Consider the following 21,844-nt stretch of genomic DNA (forward strand, 5'->3'; position numbering starts at 1 on the left):
CCCCACCAATCGCTAAAACAAAACAGCTGAAGCACTCGTGTGAACGCTCAGCAGCTTTGTTCTAGCGATTGGTGGGGGTCTCAGTGTTCAGACCCCCACCAATCCAAACTTCTGACATGTCACTTTGACATGTCAGAAGTTTGCCAAACATTTAGCTACACTTTAAAGTTAAGCATAGGCATAAACCATATTTACATATTATACAATATAACAACATTATTATTACAAGAATTATTGTAATAAAAATAAATTAATAAGGGAATTCCTCCATGTTTATTGGGCAAAAGAGGGGTACCCTTTTAGAAAAGACGACAGAGTCAGGTGTCATATTGTTCGGCTCTGCAAGGTGAACGAATGGACGCCTAGCTCGCGTCCATCGGGCACACGGTTCTGTTTCAAATCCGTGTCATGATCCGGCCATTATACGGTATGGTGCAGCTTTGGGGGCATCACAGTGTATGGTGTAGCTATGGGGGTATTAAATTGTATGGGACAGCTATGGGGAGCATTACACTGTATGGTGCAGCTATGGGGGCACCATATTAAAATGTACATACTCTAATATATTTTAACACTATGCCACATACCTATCTAGTTTCTATAAAAACAGTAGCAAAAAACGTGTTGTAAAGGTCAGCTTAGAAACGATAATAAATATTACATTTAATAGGTGTATATGAAATAGGTATAGTGTATATGAAATAGAAATGATAGTAAATATCACATTTAATAAATGTAAATATCCTATTATATTCAAACAATTGTATTATCAGGTTTTCAGCATGAGTCTGTAGTTTTATCTCTGTTATTCTCCTCAGCCACTAAAAAGGCAGATAAGCTTTTGTGCATCATTCAAACTCTCCTATCACAGGCTCTGTTTGTTGTTTGTGTAAGAGGATCTTCTTACAAAGCATCAACCTCACACTATAAAACAGTTTAACCCCTACCCGCACCAGGACGTAACTGTACGTCGTTGCGGGAAGTTACTTCCCGCACGAGGACGTACAGTTACTGAGTTAATCCCAGTGCACACTGTCGGCGACAGTGTGCACCGGGAACCAGGAGGTCAGCTGTCGCCGACAGCTGACACTCCCCTCTTGCCGGCCAGCGGTCCTTTGCCGCTGATTTCGGCGCATTAACCCCTTAAATTCGGCGATCGGGTGCAATCGCCGAATTTTAGGGGTTTCTAACATATCGGCAGACCCCCGTCCGAAATCGCGGGGTCTGCCGATAGTTAGTATGGCAAACGGAAGCCAAACAATGGCTTCCGGGTCTGCCACGGACAGAAGCCCATCAGGACCAACCTTCGGCTGGTCCTGATAGGCTTCCTGTCAGAGTGACAGAAAGTCACTGTGCCGTTCCCGATGCACACTGTCGGCGACAGTGTGCATCGGGAACTTGGAGATCAGCTGTCCCCGACAGCTGACACTCACCAGTGTTGCCGATCAGCGGCTCATCGCCGCTGATTTCGGCAATTAACCCGTTACATGCGGGGCTCGATTGCGATCTCCGCATGTAGCGGGTTTGTAGCGCATCAGCAGCCCCCATGCAATCGTGGGGGCTTCTGATGCTTGTGATGGCACCCGGGGGCCAGACAACGGCCCCCAAGTCTGCCATGTATGTCAGCCTATGAGGATCAGCCTCTGCTGATCCTCGTAGACCAACTGTCAGAGTGACTGTGACGTCACACTGACAGTTGGAATACATTACACTACCTAGGTAGTGTAATGTATTCCAGCAGCGATCAGTGCTGCAGGTCAAAAAAAGAAAGTGTAAAAAGTAAAAAAAAAGTTAATAAACAAAAATATAAAGTGTAAAAAGAAAAAAAAAAGTTAATAAAAATGTTTTATAAAAGTGTAAAAATAAAAGGTTTTGTTTTCCTATAATAAGTCATTTATTATAGGGAAAAAATGAAAACGTTAAAAAAAAGTACACATATTTGGTATTGCCGCGTTCGTAACGACCCAATCTATGAAACTATAATGTTAATTTTTCCAGACGGTGAACGCCGCAAACAAAATAAACGGAAAACTGTCAGCATCGCTATTTTTTGGTCACCACCCCTCCCAAGATATAGAATAAAAAGTGATCAAAAAGTCGCATTTACCCCAAAATGGTACCAATAAAAACTACAACCCGTCCCGCAAAAAACAAGACCTCCCTCAGCTTTTTTGACGAAAAAATAAAAAAGTTACGGCTCAGAATAGCGTGTCCCAGAAAATAAATTATTTTATAGAAACTTAATTTTATTGTGCAAACGCTGCAAAACGTAAAAAAAACTATACACATATGGTATCGGCGTAATCGTACCGACCGGCAGAATAAATTAAAACGTAATTTATTGCGCACGGTGAACGCTGTAATAAATAAAGAATTTAAAGCGCCAAAATCGCTGTTTTTTGGTCACCCTAGCTCTAAAAAAGATCCTGAGGGGCCAAAATGATCACTATACCACTAGAAAAATTCCTTGAGGGGTGTAGATTCCAAAATGGGGTCACTTTTGGCGGGTTTCCACTGTTTTGGTCCCTCCGGGGCGTTGCAAACCCGACATGGCACTGAAAACCAATCCAGCAAAATCTGCGCTCCAAAATCCAAAAGGCGCTCCCTCCCTTCTGAGCCCTGCTGTGGGTCCAAACATCAGTTTACGACCACATATGGGGTATTGCCGTAATCGGGAGAAATTGCTTTACAAATTTTGGGGTGCTTTTTCTCCTTTATTCCTTGTAAAAATGAAAAAATTCTATGTTTCCACAGAAAAATAGGTGATTTTCATCTTCACAGACTAATTCCACTAAATTCTGCAAAAAAACTGTGGGGTCAAAATTCTAACTATACCCCTAGAAAAATGCCTTGAGGGGTGTAGTTTCCAAAATGGGGTCACTTTGGGGGGGTTTCGGCTGTTTAGGTACCACAAGACCTCCTCAAACCTGACATAGTGCCTAAAATACATTCCTAAAAAAAGGAGGCCCCGAAATCCACTAGCTGCTCCTTTGCTTCTGCGGCCTGTGTTTCAGTCCATTAGGACACTAGGGCCACATGTTGGATATTTCTAAAATCTGCAGAATCTGGGCAATAAATATTGAGCTGCGTTTCCCTGGTAAAACCTTCTGTGTTACAGATTTTTTTTTATTACAAATGAATTTCGGCAAAAAAAATGAAATTTGTAAATTTCACCTCTACTTTGCCTTAATTCCTGTGAAACGCCTAAAGGGTTAAAATATTTTCTGAATGTGGTTTTGAATACCTTGAGGGGTACAGTTTTCAAAATGGGGGGATTTATGGGGACTTTCTAATATATAAGGCCCTCAAAGCCACTTCAGAACTGAACTGGTCCCTGAAAAAATGGCCTATTGAAATTTTATTGAAAATATGAGAAATTGCTGCTAAAGTTCTAAGCCTCGTAACGTCCTAGAAAAATAAAAGTACGTGAAAAAAAATGATGCAAACATAAAGTAGACATATAGGGGATGTTAACTAGTAACTATTTTGTGTGGTATTACTATCTGTTTCACAAGCAAATACATTTAAATTTAGAAAAATGCTAATTTTTGCAAATTTTTGCTAAAATTTGAAGTTTTTCACAAATAAATATTGAATTTATCGACCAAATGTTTTCACTAACATAAAGTACAATATGTCACGAGAAAACAATCTCAGAATCGCTTGGATAGGTAAAAACATTCCGGAGTTATTACCACATAAAGTGACACATGTCAGATTTGAAAAAATAGGCTGTGTCCACAAGGCCAAAACAGGCTGTGTCCTAAAGGGGTTAAAACACTGAGGCATTTTCAGTCAGTTTGGAAGTTTCCTTGAAAGCTATTGACTGATCTCCTTCTTGGATTGCATTATTTTTTTGCTATTCACCTTATTCAATACTACACTTGAGACATTGTACCTGGATACCTACATCATCTGCCTTTTGGATACGGCTTCTAAAAGATTTATTGGTTTTTTTACTCAAATATACATCTTTAGGACAACAAGTTCTAGTTACAGGAATGGAGTCTGCAGCCAAATTGTAAGTAAATATGTTTATTAACGTATATTTATGTCCATCATTAATGTTCAGTTCAGGCAAATTGTATAGTGAAATCATGGTGAGCCATGGGCTAGGGAAGAGGTGTCATTTTATTTTCAGTAGGCCATAGTGTACAAGCCCAGGCATTGTTCAGGTAGCCTGCCTGAAACAAATCAGTATGCATGTAGTGGGACATCTTGTGACTATTTTTGAGATTGCAGTTTGGGTATATTTCAAACTAAGCTATATTACTTAGGACATTTTTAAATCCAAAACCTCATGTCTTTCAACAGGCAAAACAGAACTCCTATGACATGCCCAGTATGTTACCGTACACAGACATTATTCTCTACATATCTGAGGAGAAAGTGTATGAGGTTCAGCAGCGATGAGGAGATAAAAGCCACTGTGGCATTGGCCAGGAAAACCCTGGTGAAAATTGCATCTAAGGGCACTGCAATCAGTTACCAAGAGATCATCTCTCTTGGCTCATTGGAAAACGTTGTCCCCTTCCTCGAGGACAGGGGCTTTTTGATCATTAACAAACCAACTGTGGCCAGGTATGTGTCACCCCTGTCTGCTTATGTCTCATAGCTCTCCAGTGTTTACACTTATACTCACGTTGCTTTTTATATTTTACAGCAATGTACAATATGGAAGACCATCAACCTCTGCATCAACTGTCCTTACTGTGCCACATCACACAGCGGCTGTAGAGGATATTGCAGCCATACCAGTCCCTGATGAGGAAATGGAGGTCACACTGATCCCTGCAGATCCTGAGGAAGAAGTTACAGACACACTATTCCTTGCACAGCCTGAAGACCCGAGGGAAGACCAACACAATGAAGAAGGCAGAAGAGCACATGAAGATGACAGCGCAGAGGAGGAAAGTGATAGAGACTTTCAGCTTCAACTAGAGTCTGAGGAAGAATCCAATCAAGAAAGCGGAACTACAGGAAACTTTGATGACAGGACACAGAGGTCAGTGTACATAGATACTCCTTACGTATTCTCTGTGGCTGTCAAATGTGTCAAATCTGATGTCTTGCACTTTTCTCCAAAATTACAGAATCCTACAGACAAAATGGACGGTGGTCACAAGACAGAAGATGAAGGCTGCTGGACTATACAAGCGACATTCATTGGACGAACCAATACTGAAGGGCTTTGCCGACTATTTGCAGCACACATTGGATGTGCCCAACTACAAGCAGGAGGTTGAAAATTTGGCAAGGTTCCTTTATTACATGAACCCGCAGCGTCCCAATCTGGACTTTGTCAGCAACATTGAGAAGGTTAACTCCTTTTTTACAAAGCTGCGTGACCTGAAGCTTGCAAACCAGACTGTCTTTAATTACCTAAAACATATCCGGAGGTTCATGACGTATCAGCTGAGAGCGACCAATCTCTCTGCACAAAGACCAAGGCTGTTTAAGTCCTGCAACTTCTTTATGGATGTTACAGAGGACATTCAAAAGAGGCTATCTAAGGGAATTTCAAGAGAAGTTGTCAGCAAACGGTGAGTTATGAACTCAAATGTATCCTTAGACAAAGTATGAAACCTCAAATAGGTATATATTTATTTTAGATATTGCTACTACTCTTTATTACTTGTGTATATACAATAAAATCATTTCTCTTTACTTTGTGTTTAGATACAAGTCATTGACAAATTCTATGAAAACACCCCAGGAATGTCAGAGGCTTTTAGTTGTGGCAAAGCCAACCTTCCTGAAATGCCTCAAAGCTGCAAAAGACAGACACATGAAGCGAGACACTCAACTTGAAATTATTTATTATCTTGAGGCCCTGCTTATTTTGAGGCATCTGCAACGGCCAGGTGTTGTCAGACATATGACTGTAAGTAGCTTTCTCCTCCTCTGTTTTTCTGCGTCATTTTGTTTTCCTACCCTGTTATGGTTATGCTTTGGGGTGCTTTTTAGAGAAGTGTCTGGAGGCCTTATGGCTGCAGTTAAATACTTTTAATAGTGTAGGGGAGCCCTGAAGGCCGATAATGGTGTGAAGCCTGCATAAGGTTAATGTTAGCTTATTAAAGTCGGATATTTGTCTGCAAGAACAGAGTGAATAATCTATGTAAAAACCTTACACCTGGCTAGAGGCAGAAATTATGCTGAAACAAAAGAGTGGCATATGTATAGAAAAAAAAATCACAAGTGGCTTGGCGTAGTGTTGGGCTAACACAATACAGTGGCAAGTACATTGACAAATCTCACACATAGCTGGCTCAGGTATTGGGCTGTAACAATACAGTGTCATGCACATTAAAAATATGTCACACCTGGCTGGAGCCAGATGCAGCTAACAATATAAATTTGTCAACTCTACTTGGTTAATCCCTTAATCCCTAGCTCCATGGCAGGGAGCAGCTTCTGTTGACATATTCCCATAATCCAATCTATTCTCCCAAAACCAGTAGCTACTGACATGGTATGATGTGAACTTAGAATTGATAGGAAAATTATATTCAGTAAATAATTTGCTTTCCTGTCCCTCATACTTTTTCCTTTTGACTCATAGGTTTCAGAGTGGAATGAGAGGATCACTCACAGATATTTGGGTTTAGACCTGGTAGTTGTTGGGGTCAAATTACACAAGACCTCTACACACCAAGTGGCAACCTATGTGCTAACAAAGGAGGAAGAAATGGTAAGTTTCTATAAGGCTCCTACTTACTTTATGGAGTTGTAAAGATGCTTTTCAATAATCTCTTTATTTGTATCCCTCCCCTAGTGGTTTAATGTCTACTTTGAGATAGTAAGACCAATGCTGCTAAAGAACAACATGCCAACAGAAGTATTTTTCCTCTCTACATCTGGAAAGGAAATTTATAATGTTTCCAATGACATCCTGCGGTACCACACAAAGTAAGTTTCTTAAAAGTCACCTGTCTTTATTCAATTCTAAGTGCTGTGTATGTATTATGTTTTTCTATTTTCCTTTCTAGATATAAACTACCCAACATCACCAGTCAGCTTGTCAGGAGGATTTGCGAAACTTGGACTCTCCCTAATTTTTCTGACTCTGAAAAGTGTCTGTTTGCCAAATATTTGGCACACACCAACATGACAGCGGAAAGAAACTATCGTGAGAAGACACTGACGGACATATGCCATGGTTATATGCTGGTAATGCAAGCCGGTGGTGAGCAGCCCCAAGCCAGCACTTCAAGGTAATTTATTGTGGGAGGGAAATAATATATACTGTATAATATTACATGATTTGTTTTAGAAGTTTAATGCTTTATTTTTTCTATGTCTACCCTATAGACAAGAGAACATTCAGGAAGGAGGCCAGGGAATCCAAAGAGAAGACATCACATCCCACGAAGAAGCCCAGGAACAAGATTACAGTGCCAAAGAGGACTGGAGTGAATCAACTGACCGAGGAGAAGAAGAAAGCTTGGCTGATCATGATGATGATGATGATGATGATGATGATGATGATGATGATGATTGGACTTCAAAGTAGATAAACTCTCAGTTTTATTATAAATGTCCTCAGTTTAGTTGTGTTAGACTTATCAATTGATATACTAATGTTTGGTTATTTTTTCAGAGCACAAGTACCATCCTCATTGTTCATCCGAACACGGTCCAGGGCACAGAGGCAGAGAGGGGAAGGGAGCTCCTCTGGGTAATAATAAAATACATTTATTGACCTTACTTTGTAAACTAATATGCTTATTAAACTGTATGTCTCACATTTTGTTTTAACATCAGTATTTATTTTCTTCTTTTATCAAAGGGCTGAAGTGACGTCGAGGGATACATCACTATCTGCAATCAAAAGAGTCCCTGTTGTTCTGCTCAGGCGCATCGATAGTTAATTTCCTTTAGACATATATATATACATACATATAAATACATACATATACTTAGAGGCTACTTAAACATATGCATTGAAATTGCCATAAGAAATATATATATATATATATTATCAATAACTAAATAAATTATTATATTAAAAATTAACTCAACTTTAGAGAATACTAAAACAAAAGTGTGGTATGTGTATTGAAATATTTCACACGTGGCTGAAACATGTGTTTGGCTGAAACAATACAGTGGCAATTATGACTGTCCCCTGGCCGGAGCCAGCTTAGTCTAACAATATAAATGTGTCACCTCCACTCTGCCAGTATCGACACCTTGGCATGGACTAATATATTTTAACACTATTCCACATTCTAATCTGGTTTCTATGCAAACAGTATCTAGAAACATGTTGTAAAGGTCAGTTTAGAAACGATAGTAAATATTACATTTAATAGATGTATATGAAATAGGTACACATTTTTAAAATAAAGTGATTTATTCAATCAATGCAGAGATGTGACTTTTGTGTCCAGCCTTAGGACTGTTCTCAAGCTTGGCACACATCTCTTCATTAATTGAATAAATCATTTTACTTTGCTTATATTGGTGTGCAGCACAATTTATTTCAATATACTACATGTCCATGGATCAGGATTACTTCTGTGCACAGGTTACTATAGTGGGATTTGGTATAGAGTGATATATATATATATATACATATACATATGTATTGACATATACATATGTATTGTATGAGATGACAAAAGCCCTGGAAACTAAAGTATGTGAGCCAGCGGTCAAAAAAATAAATAAAAAAATGTCCACACAAAAGGTGAGAAATGTTTTGCCTGCAAGCTTTATACATGTTGTGGAAATATATTTTTCTTGCATGTGATAATAATATATATTGTTTTGTATATGTATTTATTGTATATAAATACATGTACTTAGAGGCATATGCATTAAAATTGACATAAGAAATATATATACATTTAGCATTGGATGCTTACATTAGCTTGTGTTTGTAAGGGGTTTTTGCTAACTTGCACACATTTTCCTCTAGGTGTTAGCCACACCCCCTAAACCTAGTTTTCACACCTTACAAAAATGTAAATGTTTCCCAACTTTCTGTTTAACCCCTTCCCGACATTTGCCGTACATGTACGTCATGGAAAGTACTGACTTCCCGCATCTTGCCGTACATGTACGCCAAATGTTTGGGACCGGCTCAGAAGCTGAGCCGGTCCCATCATCACCGGATCTCAGCTGTATCTTACAGCTGACATCCGACTGTAACGGCGGGGACCGAAATTAGCTTCGATCCCCGCCATTAACCCCTTAAGTGCAGCGCTCAAACGCGATCGCTGCACTTAAGGTGTTTGCAGCTCATCGGAACCCCAGTAATGAAATTGCCGGGGTTCCGGTGGCTGCAATGGCAACCGGAGGCCTAATACTGGCCTCCCGGTCTGCCTAGCACCGAAGCCGGTCAAGATCCGCCCGGCGGCGGAGCCTGATCGGCTTCCGTAGCTGTCGGCAAGATGGCGCCGGGTCAGGAGCTGATCCGGCGTCATCAGCGGTGGAAGTCAGCTGTACTGTACAGCTGACATCCACCTGTAACGGCAGGAACCGGAGCTAGCTCCGATCCCTGCCATTAACCCCTTCGATGCAGCAATCGAAAGCGATTGCTGCATCGTAGCGGTTACTAGCAGATCGCCAGCCCTGACAGGCAATCGGGACTGGCGACTGCTGTTATGGCAACAGGAGACACAATGGTCTCCTGCTCTGCCATTACGGAAGCCGATTTAGGCCCCGCCGGGAGGCGAAGCCTAATCGGCTTGCTGTCAGTGAATGACTGACAGATCTAATACATTGCACTACATAGGTAGTGCAATGTATTAGAAAAAAAAAAATCTGACCGTTGGAACTTCAAGTCCCCTAGTGGGACTTGAGAAAAAGTGTAAAAAAAGTATAAAAAAGTGTAAAAAAAAGTGCACAAAATAAAAGTTTGAAAACAGTAAAAGTTTCAAGTAATCAAATAAAACACAATCCCCCTTTTACTCTTATCAAGTCCTTTATTATTGAAAAATAATAATAAACCATATGTATTTGGTATCGCCACGACCGTAACGACCGGAGGTATCAAAATATTATATTATTTATTGCACGCGGTGAACAGCGTAAAAAAAACCGTAAAAAACGTTACCAGAGTTTCTGTTTTTTGGTCACTTTGCCCTACAAATATTAGAATAAAAAGTGATCAAAAAGTCGCACGTATCCAAAAATGGTACCTATAAAAACTATAGCTCGTCCCGCAAAAAACAAGCCCTCATACACCTCCGTCGACAAAAAAATTAAAAAGTTATGGTTCTCACAACTTGGCGACAGAAAAAATACATTCTTTTTACAAAAGTAATTTTATTGTGCAAAAAAGTTGTAAAACATGAAAAAGTTCTATAAATTAGGTATCGCCGGAATCGTACTGACCCGCAGAATAAAGTTAACATGTAATTTATAACGCATGGTGAACGCTGTATAAAAAAAACCCGAAAAAAGCTGTGCCAGAATTGCGTTTTTTTGTTTACCTGGCATCCCAAAAAATAGGATAAAAGGTGATCAAAAAGTCGCATGTACCCCAAAATGGTACCAATAATAACTACAGCTCATCCCGCAACAAACCAGCCCTCATACCGCTACGTCTATGAAAAATAAAATTAGTTATGGCTCCAATAAGTCAGGAAATAAAAAAATATGCAGTTGTGCCCGAGGGGAACATTTCTTCTGTTTGAAGAGGCGATTTTTCAAGGACCTAAAATTAGGGAACCAGGAAAGGGAGGGCCCAAACATATCCGCTGGAAGCGACGGTGCCCGTATTATACCAGGACAACACTTCCCAGCAAAATTCCCCAAACTACAAAGGCGCGGAGTGTGGACCAAAAGGGGGATAAGAAATGACACCATTTATCAGTGCGACACCGGCCTGTGCAGAAAGGATTGCTTCACAGCGTAACACACATCTATGGATTATTTTATTGTTTTTTTTTACCCCGTTATTATACCACCTGACTATGCCCCTTATATACTCCGCCCGGCTTACATATGCCCTACATTATAAACGGAAACACCAGTAAGACTCCAAACAAAACTACTACCAAGCAAAATCCACGCTCCAAAAGCCAAATGGCATTTCCTCCCATCTGAACCCTACAGCGTGCCCAAACAGCAGTTTCCTTCCACATATATGGCATCGTCATACCCGGGAGAACCCTTTTAGCAATTTTTGGGGTGTGTGTCTCCAGTGGCATATGCTGGGCACGACATATTTGCCACTGAATGGCATATCTAGGGAAAAATATAAATTTTTAATTTGCACCATCCACAGCGCATTCATTTATGGAAAAGATCTGTGGGGTGAAAATGCTCACTACACCCCTTAATAAATGCCTTGAGGGGTGCAGTTTCCATAGTGGGGTCACTTCCCAGGGGTTTATTTTTATTATTTCACATCTGAGCCTCTGCAGTTGTGAACCAATACTTTGTAAATCGCCAAATTAGGCCTCAATTTTACATGGTACGCTTTCACTCCTGAGCCTGGTCGACTGTCCAGGCAAGAGATTAGGGCCACATGTAGGGTGTTTCTAAAACCAGGAAACCCAGCATAATAATTAGAGAGCTGTCTCGTTATGGTGGCACAAGCTGGGCACCACATATTGTCCACATATCTGTGGAAAAAATCCCATTTTCACTCTGCAACATCGAGTTCACACTAATTTCTACAAAACACCTGCAGGGTTAACATGCTCACTACACCCCTAGGTAAAAGCATTGAGGGGTGTAGTTTCCAAAATGGGGTCACTTCTGGGGGGTTTCCACTGTTTTGGGCCCACAGGCGCCCAGAAACCAATCCAGAAACATCTGCACTCCAAATGGCGGTCCTTCCCTTCTGAGCCCTGCCGTGTGCCCAAACAGCAGTTTATGACCACATATGGGGTATTGCCGTACTCGGTAGAAATTGCTTTACAAATGTTGGGTTCTTTTTTTTCCTTTATTTGTTGCGAAAATGAAAAAATTTGCGCTAAAGCTACGTCTTATTGAAGAAAAAGGATTGTTTTTATTTTCACTGCCCAATTCTAATAAATTCTATGAAACATCTGTGGGGTCAAAATGCTCACTACGCCCCTAGATGAATTCCTCAAGAGGTGTAGTTTCCTAAATGGTGTCACTTTTTGGGCGTTTTCATTGTTTTTTCCCCTCAGGGGCTTTGCAAATGTGACATGGCCGCCGCAAACCATTCCTGCTCAATGTGATCTCCAAAAGCCAAATAGCGCTCTTTCCCTTCTAAGCCAAGCCGTGTCTCCAAACAGCCGTTTATTACCACACGTGGGGTATTGTTTTACTCGGGAGAAATTGCTTTACAAATTTTGTGGTGCTTTTTCTCCTTCAGTCCTTGTGGAAATGAGTAAAAATAAGCTAAACCTACATTTTCTTTGAAAAAATGTTGATTTTTATTTTCAGGGCCTACTTCCAATAATTTCTGCAAAAAACATGTGGGGTCAAAAAGCTCACTATACCCCTAGATAATTTCCTCAATGGGTGTAGTCTCCAAAATGGGGTCACTTGTGGGGGGGTTTCCACTGTTTTGTCTCCTCAGGGACTTCGTAAATGTGACATGGCCTCCGTAAACCATTCCTGCTAAACTTGAGCTCCAAAAGCCAAATAGCGCTCTTTCCCTTCTCAGCCCTGCCGTGTCTCCAAACAACCGTTTATTACCACATGTGGGGCATTGTTTTACTCGGGAGAGATTGGTTTACAAATTTTACGGTGCTTTTTCTCCTTCAGTCCTTGTGGAAATGAGAAAAAATTAGCTAAACCTACATTTTCTTTGAAAAAATTTAGATTGTCATTTTCAGGGCCTATTTCCAATAATTTATGCAAAAAACCTGTTGGGTCAAAACGCTCACTATACCCCTAGATAATTTTCTCAATGGGCGTAGTTTCCGAAATGGGGTCACTTGTGGGGGGTTTCCACTGTTTTGTCCCCTCAGGGGCTTTGTAAATGTGACATGGCCTCCACAAACCATTCCTGCTAAACTTGAGCTCCAAAAGCCAAATAGCGCTCTTTCCCTTCTCAGCCTCGCCGTGTCTCCAAACAACCGGTTATTACCACATGTGGGGTATTGTTTTACTCGGGAGAGATTGGTTTACAAATTTTACGGTGCTTTTTCTCCTTTAGTCTTTGTGAAAATGAGAAAAAAAATCGCTAAACCTACATTTTCTTTGAAGAAATGTTGATTTTAATTTTCACGGCCTACTTCTAATAATTTCTGTAAAAAAGCTGTGCGGTCAAAATGCTCACTGTACCCCTAGATAATTTCCTTGAGGTGTGTAGTTTCCCAGATGGGGTCACTTTTGGGGGATTTTGACTGTTTTGGCACCGCAAGAGCCCTTCAAACCTGACATGGTGCCTAAAATTTATTCTAACAAAAATAAGGCCCCAAAATCCACCAGGTGCTCCTTTGCTTCTGAGGCCGGTGCTTCAGTCCAGTAGCACGCTACGGCCACATGTGGGATATTTCCTAAAACTGCAGAAACTGGGCAACAAATATTGAGTTGCATTTCTCTGGTAAAACCTTCTGTGTTATAAAAAAAATTGTACTAAAAATTTATTTCTGCAAAAAAATATGAAATTTGTAAAATTCACCTCTACATTGCTTTAATTCCTGTGACATGTGTAAAGGGTTAAGACATTTTCTAAATGCTGTTTTGAATACTTTGAGGGGTGAAGTTTTTAAAATGGGGTGACTTTTTGGGGGTTTCTAATATATAAGGCCCTCAAAGCCACTTCACAACTGAACTGGCCCCTGTAAAAATGGCCTTTTGAAATTTTCTTGAAAATGTGAGAAATTGCTGCTAAAGTTCTAAGCCTTGTGAGGTCATAGAAAAATAAAAGGATGTTCAAAAAACGATGCCAATCTAAAGTAGACATATGGGTGATGTTAATTAGAAACAATTTTGTGTGGTATAACTGCCTGTCTTACAAGCAGATACATTTAAATTGAGAAAAATGCTAATTTTTGCAATTTTTCGCTAAATTTTGGTGTTTTTCACAATTAAATGCTGAACATATCGAGCAAATTTTGCCAGTAACATAAAGTCCAATGTGTCACGAGAAAACAATCTCAGAATCGCTTGGATAGGTGAAAGCATTCCGGAGTTATTACCACATAAAGTGACAGATGTCAGATTTGAAAAATGAGGCTCGGTCAGGAAGGTCAAAAGTGGCTAAAGAGGGAAGGGGTTAAAAGGAGCAGTACTGAGTCCAGTCTCTCACAACACTTTGAACAATTTACTGAAGCTCAGCTCTCTCTACTAGACTGATCTACACGGATTGTTCTGCTGTCTAGCTACTGTACTGGACTGATCTGAAAGGATTCACTCCATTTACTACCTCTGTTTGCACCCTTTTGCCTTTTACTTCTTGAGCTTTTTTAAAAGCTTTATTAATTGTTTTATCTTATATTCTACAGGTCTATCTCAAGCCTAAAAATGCCATCCAAAGCGTAAGTATCTTTGTCTGTCTCATTCTTAGTTTACTAACAGTCCTAATGATATGCATCAATCCTCTACAATGTTATTAATATAACTCTAATCTTTATTTATTTTTTCTTAAACAGGCAAAACAGGACCCCAATGACATGCCCCATCTGTTACAAGACAGAGTTGATGCTGGGTACCCACCTGCACAGAAAATGCATGAAGCACAGCAGCGATGAGGCTATAAAGGCTACCCTTGCTATTGCTAGGAAAAACTTGACAAATGTAGCATCTAAAGGCCTTGCAATTCACTACCATGAGGTTTCTCAGCTGGTATGTGCTGGAAAATGCATGGAAAACCTCCTCGAGTTCCTCAGTGGCCGTGGTTTCACAATCCTCAACACCCCTCCTGTGCCAAGGTAAGTACTATTACAATAACTAGAGTATTGGTCTCATATAAAAAAAAATGCATTTATATTATATTTTTGTATGCATTTTTCTAATATCATTCATTTTGTCTTTCCACTTTTAAGGTCTGATACAGTCAGAAATGATAATTCCGAAGTTGAGATGACAAAAGCCCTGGAAACTAAAGTATGTGAGCCAGTGGTCAAAGAAAAAAACAAAAAATGTCCACACAAAAGGTGAGAAATGTTTTGCCTGCAAGCTTTATACATGTTGTGGAAATATATTTTTCTTGCATGTGATAATAATATATATTGTTTTGTTTAATAGCTGTCAACAGTCAGATGATGTCATAATGGAGGAGGAGGAAGATGAAGAAGAAGAAGAAGAATCAGAAGAAGTCACGACAAGCGACTCTGACAAGGAAAATGACGAAGGCACTATGGAAGATAAGGATGAACGGTCAGAGGATGCGGAAAAAGAAGAGAACAATGCGAGGGACCAGGAAACACTGGCTGACGAGCCCAAGATATCCTGGAACAACCCATTGAGGAAGAAAATGTCAGAAGCTGGATTCTACAAGAGGCATTCTCTGAACTCTGAGTTGATCGCTGGTTTTGTCAACCACCTTAGAACAGGCTTAGGCGTCGTCAGATACAAACAGGAGGTAAGCACCAAATCATCATGTAAGTAACATAGATCTATGTAAGATTCTGTTCCTTTTAATTAATCCCATTTCATCATTATAGGCAGAGAACGTTGCTCGCTTCCTGTATTTTATAGACAGCAAGAAGCCATCTCTGAAATTTGTCGACGACATTGAGGAGACACACAAGTACTTTGACAAGCTGCTGGCAATCGGAAACACTCATCAAACTGTCTTCAATTATCATAAGAATGTGAAGCGTTTCGTCTCTTATCTGAAAAATGTCAAATGTCAAAAGCACAAAGACAGAAAGACCTACAAAGCAGTCAAAAATTACTTGTCTGCTCTTTCTGTTAGTCAAAAGAGGCTACACAAAGGAATTTCCAAGGAGATTGTTGCAAAGAAGTAAGTCTAAGAAAAGTTTTATGAGGTCTTAGAATAGATTGACAAAAACACAATTCATTATTTCTTCTGCCTTTTCATTTGTTAAACTGCATTTATTTTCTTTCAATAGACATAAGCGAATATTTCAGACCGTTTTAAAGCCTGACGATTTGAGAACGTTGTTGAAAGTTGCTGGACCCACTTTCCAAATGGTGTTGAGGATGGCTGAAAATGGCGATACACTCCTTGATAGCGAAAAATTAACAATCATCAATTATTTGGAGTCCATCATTGTCTTAAAAAAAATGCAACGACCTGGTGTGGTCCAAAATATGACAGTAAGTAACCTTTGTTTTTTTTTTGTTTTTTTTAATGCTGTCTTTGAACATTTGTGCAGTGCTTGTTTTCACAATTTATTTATCTTGTAGGTCAATGAATGGAAAGAAAGAGTAGCAGGAAAAGAGAGCAGCGTGGTAATATCTTTCCTGGAACACAAGACTGCAACACAACAAGCAGCAACATTGATTCTAGATAAAGAAGAGGAAAAGGTATGAATCTTACAGTATAATGTAATCTACGGCACCTCTCATCTATCATTCTTTCGTTCATCAATCTCACGACTATGTATTTTTTTTCCAGTGGTTTGAAATATATCACAACTTAGTGAGGCCTACGCTTTTGAAGACGAACAAAACTATTGCCAACTTCTTTATCTCCACCTCCGGAGAAAGGCTATACAATGTTTCAAACGATGTAGCAAGATTTCATACAAGGTAAGTTCTTATTAGTGACAGTTAGATTTCCACTCTACATGCCAACGTTATAAACTATTCTTTTAATAATAATTTCTTCTATTGTATAGATTTGGATTAAAGCCAGTGAGCAGCCAGGTGGTCAGGAGAATGTCAGAGACCTTTGTGTCCTCAAATTGCAGAAATCCCAATGAGACACAAATATTCTCAAAATTATTGGCGCATTCAAACATCACTGCAGAGCGGGTCTACCGGGAGAAGACCATAGACAACATGATAAAGGCATCATTGTTGCCGGACAGAATTCAACGGGAATTGGAAGAGCAGGCTTCCACCTCAAAGTAAGTACCAGAGCAATAATATGTTCATATTCTTGACCCTTGGTTTTGCTCTTTTCTATTATCTCTTTCACTAAAATAATTGTGTCTTTTGCAGAGCTGCGATGGAAGATATTCTACTAATGGGTACAGCACAAGACAATATACCTCCTGCAATCTGCTCTAAGGAGGTAGAATTTGAAAGATTTACAGGCAAGTATCCCCTCACTGTGGAGAAGGATCCACCAGCGCTTAAAAGATGCAATGCAGAGTCCACAATCCATGGACAACATCTGTACGATCGGTGGAGGAAACTGCAGAACAGAATGCGAGTGGACTACATAATAGGTAAGAATGATGTTCTTTCTTTTTTTGTTCTCTCTATCACAATACAATATTAATACTAATTATTAATCATCTATATGACCTTTTAATCATAGAATTGCTTCAGGACCACCTGCCGGAAGAAGACGAAATAAAGAGGGCTATAGGACATCAGCTCTGGGGAAAAAACCGTCCAAGAGTAAAAGACATTTTGGACCAATGGAAGAAGAAATAAGAAGCTTATAAATTATGGACTTTTAATGGACATTAAAATGCACAGGGAACAAAAGCACTTTTATTTGTTGGGTTCTGGGATGTTTGGATGTATTCAATAAATTGATATATATTTTTTTATTTAATGAGCTACGCTGTTTCCGTGACTCCAATAGTAGTGAATGGCAGTTACAGAAGCAGCGTAGTATGTCTCATTCTTAGTTTACTAACGGTCCTAACGATATGCATTACTCTTCTTCAATGTTATTAATGTAACTGTAATCTTTATTCATTTTTTCTTAAACAGGCAAACCAGGACCCCAATGACCTGCCCCATCTGCTATAAGACAGAGTTGATGCTGGGAACCTGCACAAAAAATGCATGAAGCACAGCAGCGATGAGGATATAAAGGCTACCCTTGCTATTGCTAGGAAAAACTTGGCAAATTTAGCATCTAAAGGCCTTGCAATTCACTATCATGATGTTTCTGAGCTGATATGTGCTGGAAAATGCATGGAAAACCTCTTTGGGTTCCTCAGTGGTCGTGGGTTCACAATCATCAACTCTGTCTTATAGCAGAGGTCATTGGGGTCCTGTTTTGTCTGTTTAAGAAAAAATAAATAAAGATTAGAGTTATATTAATAACATTGTAGAGGATTAATGAATACAATTAGGACCGTTAGTAAAGTAAGCATGAGATACTAATTATTAATAATCTATGATCTTTCAATCATAGGATTGCTTCAAAACCACCGGCCGGAAGAAGAGAAAATAAAGAGGACTTTAGGACATCAGCTCTGGGGAAAAAAGGTCCCAGAGCAAAATACATTTTAGACCAATGGAAGAAGAAATAAGAATCTTAAAAACATGGACTTTTAATGGACATTAAAATGCACAGAGAACAATAGCACTTTTATTTGTTGGGTTCTGGGATGTTTGGATGTATTCAATAAATGTATATATTTTTTAATCTTCATAAAAACTGTGTTGCGGCTGAGCGAGATGTTTTGCGATCATGAAAAACGTTATATGTTCGTGAGTTATGTAAACAGCGTAACTCGCTGAGTTTTTCATTAGAACTAAATTGTAAGCGTGTAAAAATAGCCGTCGCTCACAAGGCTTTTGTGGTCCAAGCGCGCGTCACAGAACCCTGAATATTTTTAGGCTAGGTGAGAGTGTCCATGGCTACATGTCTAACAAATATTAGTTATATGCAACAGTTAGTTTTTAAGATATTAATTTTTTCCCTAAACATAAATTGAAGCCGTGTGCAGAAACAGGCGTCGCTAACAAGGATTTTCCTCGCTAACTGCGCGATGTACCATCAAGAGTCTTGGCATACATACTCAGGAGATGGTGACGTATAACAGCTTCGGGGCTCGTAACTCCACATTGAACGGTTACGGAAAAAAATTGGTAAACCTATCCATATTAAGCTCAAAATATGGAAATTCCGCCATGTTAATGGGGCAAAAGAAAAGTCTCCTTTTAGAAAAGACGACCGAGTCAGGTGTCGTATTGTTCGGCTTTGCAAGGCGAACGAATGGACGCCTCGGTTGATTCTATCAGACCCGCTGTTCGTTGCTGGTTGTGAAATGCTCTGGGACAGCATTATGGAAAATTATTATTTATACCCATTTTAGTGAAAAAGGCCTACATTTTTGACCCGCTGCGCGGGCTACATCTGTCCTGCTGGCCTAAGTTTTTATATGGTAGGTCAAAGGCTAGATGTGTATGAAAAATTAGGCCTTTTGCACTACTATTATCTATAATATTGTTCATTTATTAGAATTAAATCGTAAATTACGCACTCTGTGCGTTAAACAGGAGCAGCAAAAGAGGCTTTTGGGGCCTAAAACTGCGACGCAGACCCTTGAAATTTTTTAGAGTAGGTCACAGTGTCAACTGCTACAGGTGTGAGAAGATTGATGGCTTTGAGGCGGTTCGCTTTTAAGATATTATTTTTTTTATTAGAACTACATTGTAAACGTGTGTAAAAATAGCCCTCGCTCACAAGGCTTTTGTGGTCCAAGCGCGCGTCACAGAACCCTGAATTTATTTAGGCTAGGTCAGAGTGTCAAGGGCTACATGTCTAACAAATATTAGTTATATGCAACAGCTAGTTTTCAAGATATTAATTTTTTTATAAAAATAAATTGAAGACGTGTTTAGAAACCGGCGTCGCTAACGAGAAGTGACCTCGCTAACCGCGCGACGTATCATCACGAGTCTTGGCGTACATACTCAGGAGATGGTGACGTATAACAGCTTTGGGGCTCATAACTCTACATTGAGCGGTTACGGAAAAAAATTCGAAAACCTATCCATATTAAGCTCTTAATCTGGAAATTACACCATGTTTATGGGGCAAAAGAGGTGTCCCCTTTCAGAAAAGACAACCGAGTCAGGTGTCGTATTGTTCGGCTTTGCAAGGCGAACGAATGGACGCCTCGGTTGATTCTATCAGACCCGCGGTTCGTTGCTGGTTGTGAAATGCTCTGGGACAGCATTGTGGAAAATTATTATTTATACCCATTTTAGTGAAAAAGGCCTACATTTTTGGCCCGCTGCGCGGGCTACATCTGTCCTACTGGCCTGAGTTTTTATATGGTAGGTCAGAGTGTCAAAGGCTAGATGTGTATGAAAAATTAGGCCTTTTGCACTACTAGTATCTATAATATTGTTCATTTATTAGAATTAAATCGTAAATTACGCACTCTGTGCGTTAAACAGGAGCAGCAAAAGAGGCTTTTGGGGCCTAAAACTGCGACGCAGACCCTTGAAATTTTTTAGGGTAGGTCACAGTGTCAACTGCTACAGGTGTGAGAAGATTGATGGCTTTGAGGCGGTTCGCTTTTAAGATATTATTTTTTTTATTAGAACTACATTGTAAACGTGTGTAAAAATAGCGGTCGCTCACAAGGATTTGTGGTCCAAGCGCGCGTCACAGAACCCTGAATTTTTTTAGGCTAGGTCAGAGTGTCAAGGGCTACATGTCTAACAAATATTAGTTATATGCAACAGCTAGTTTTCAAGATATTAATTTTTTTATAAAAATAAATTGAAGACGTGTTTAGAAACAGGCGTCGCTAACGAGAAGTGACCTCGCTAACCGCGCGACGTATCATCACGAGTCTTGGCGTACATACTCAGGAGATGGTGACGTATAACAGCTTCGGGGCTCATAACTCTACATTGAGCGGTTACGGAAAAAAATTGGAAAACCTATCCATATTAAGCTCTTAATATGGAAATTCCGCCATGTTTATGGGGCAAAAGAGGTGTCCCCTTTCAGAAAAGACAACCGAGTCAGGTGTCGTATTGTTCGGCTTTGCAAGGCGAACGAATGGACACCTCGGTTGATTCTATCAGACCCGCCGTTCGTTGCTGGTTGTGAAATGCTCTGGGACAGCATTGTGGAAAATTATTATTTATACCCATTTTAGTGAAAAAGGCCTATATTTTTGGCCCGCTGCGCGGGCTAAATCTGTCCTACTGGCCTGAGTTTTTATATGGTAGGTCAGAGTGTCAAAGGCTAGATGTTTATGAAAAATTAGGCCTTTTGCACTACTAGTATCTATAATATTGTTCATTTATTAGAATTAAATCGTAAATTACGCACTCTGTGCGTTAAACAGGAGCAGCAAAAGAGGCTTTTGGGGCCTAAAACTGCGACGCAGACCCTTGAATTTTTTTTAGGGTAGGTCACAGTGTCAACTGCTACAGGTGTGAGAAGATTGATGGCTTTGAGGCGGTTCGCTTTTAAGATATTATTTTTTTTATTAGAACTACATTGTAAACGTGTGTAAAAATAGCGGTCGCTCACAAGGCTTTTGTGGTCCAAGCGCGCGTCACAGAACCCTGAATTTTTTTAGGCTAGGTCAGAGTGTCAAGGGCTACATGTCTAACAAATATTAGTTATATGCAACAGCTAGTTTTCAAGATATTAATTTTTTAATAAAAATAAATTGAAGCCGTGTTTAGAAACAGGCGTCGCTAACGAGAAGTGACCTCGCTAACCGCGCGACGTATCATCACGAGTCTTGGCGTACATACTCAGGAGATGGTGACGTATAATAGCTTCGGGGCTCATAACTCTACATTCAGCAGTTACGGAAAAAAATTGGAAAACCTATCCATATTAAGCTCCTATTATGGAAATTCCGCCATGTTTATGGGGCAAAAGAGGAGTACCCTTTCAGAAAAGACGACCGAGTCAGGTGTCGTATTGTTCGGCTTTGCAAGGCGAACGAATGGACGCCTCAGTTGATTCTATCAGACCCGCGGTTCGTTGCTGGTTGTGAAATTCTCTGGGGCAGCATTATGGAAAATTATTATTTATACCCATTTTAGTGAAAAAGGCCTACATTTAATAATAATAATAATAATCTTTATTTATATAGCGCCAACA

General features: G+C 39.8%; 1 protein-coding gene and 1 long non-coding RNA gene across 3 annotated transcripts in view; one reads left to right on the plus strand and one right to left on the minus strand.

The window, feature by feature from the left end:
- The window catches only part of LOC142698892 (uncharacterized), a 229,128-nt gene that overhangs the window by 40,782 nt on the left and 166,502 nt on the right, over positions 1–21,844 (minus strand). The window lies entirely within an intron of this gene.
- LOC142698890 (uncharacterized) lies at positions 3,800–17,581 on the plus strand. 2 transcript variants are annotated; one of them, XM_075847919.1, is made up of 21 exons: positions 3,800–4,021; positions 4,315–4,581; positions 4,664–5,005; positions 5,094–5,543; positions 5,680–5,884; positions 6,563–6,691; positions 6,776–6,909; positions 6,990–7,214; positions 7,312–7,509; positions 7,601–7,678; positions 14,385–14,417; positions 14,532–14,810; positions 14,925–15,035; positions 15,127–15,463; positions 15,546–15,847; positions 15,957–16,164; positions 16,255–16,374; positions 16,466–16,599; positions 16,689–16,919; positions 17,014–17,243; positions 17,336–17,581. In XM_075847919.1, the coding sequence occupies exons 1-21, from the start codon at positions 4,002–4,004 to the stop codon at positions 17,452–17,454; spliced, it is 4,152 nt and encodes a 1,383-aa protein (XP_075704034.1). In that variant the 5' UTR covers positions 3,800–4,001; the 3' UTR covers positions 17,455–17,581. The 2 variants fall into 2 exon arrangements, with proteins under 2 accessions (XP_075704034.1, XP_075704035.1); XM_075847920.1 differs by having other exon boundaries at positions 6,797–6,909.

The sequence above is a fragment of the Rhinoderma darwinii genome, unplaced genomic scaffold (genome assembly GCF_050947455.1).
Source record: "Rhinoderma darwinii isolate aRhiDar2 unplaced genomic scaffold, aRhiDar2.hap1 Scaffold_104, whole genome shotgun sequence".
NCBI lineage: Eukaryota > Metazoa > Chordata > Amphibia > Anura > Rhinodermatidae > Rhinoderma > Rhinoderma darwinii.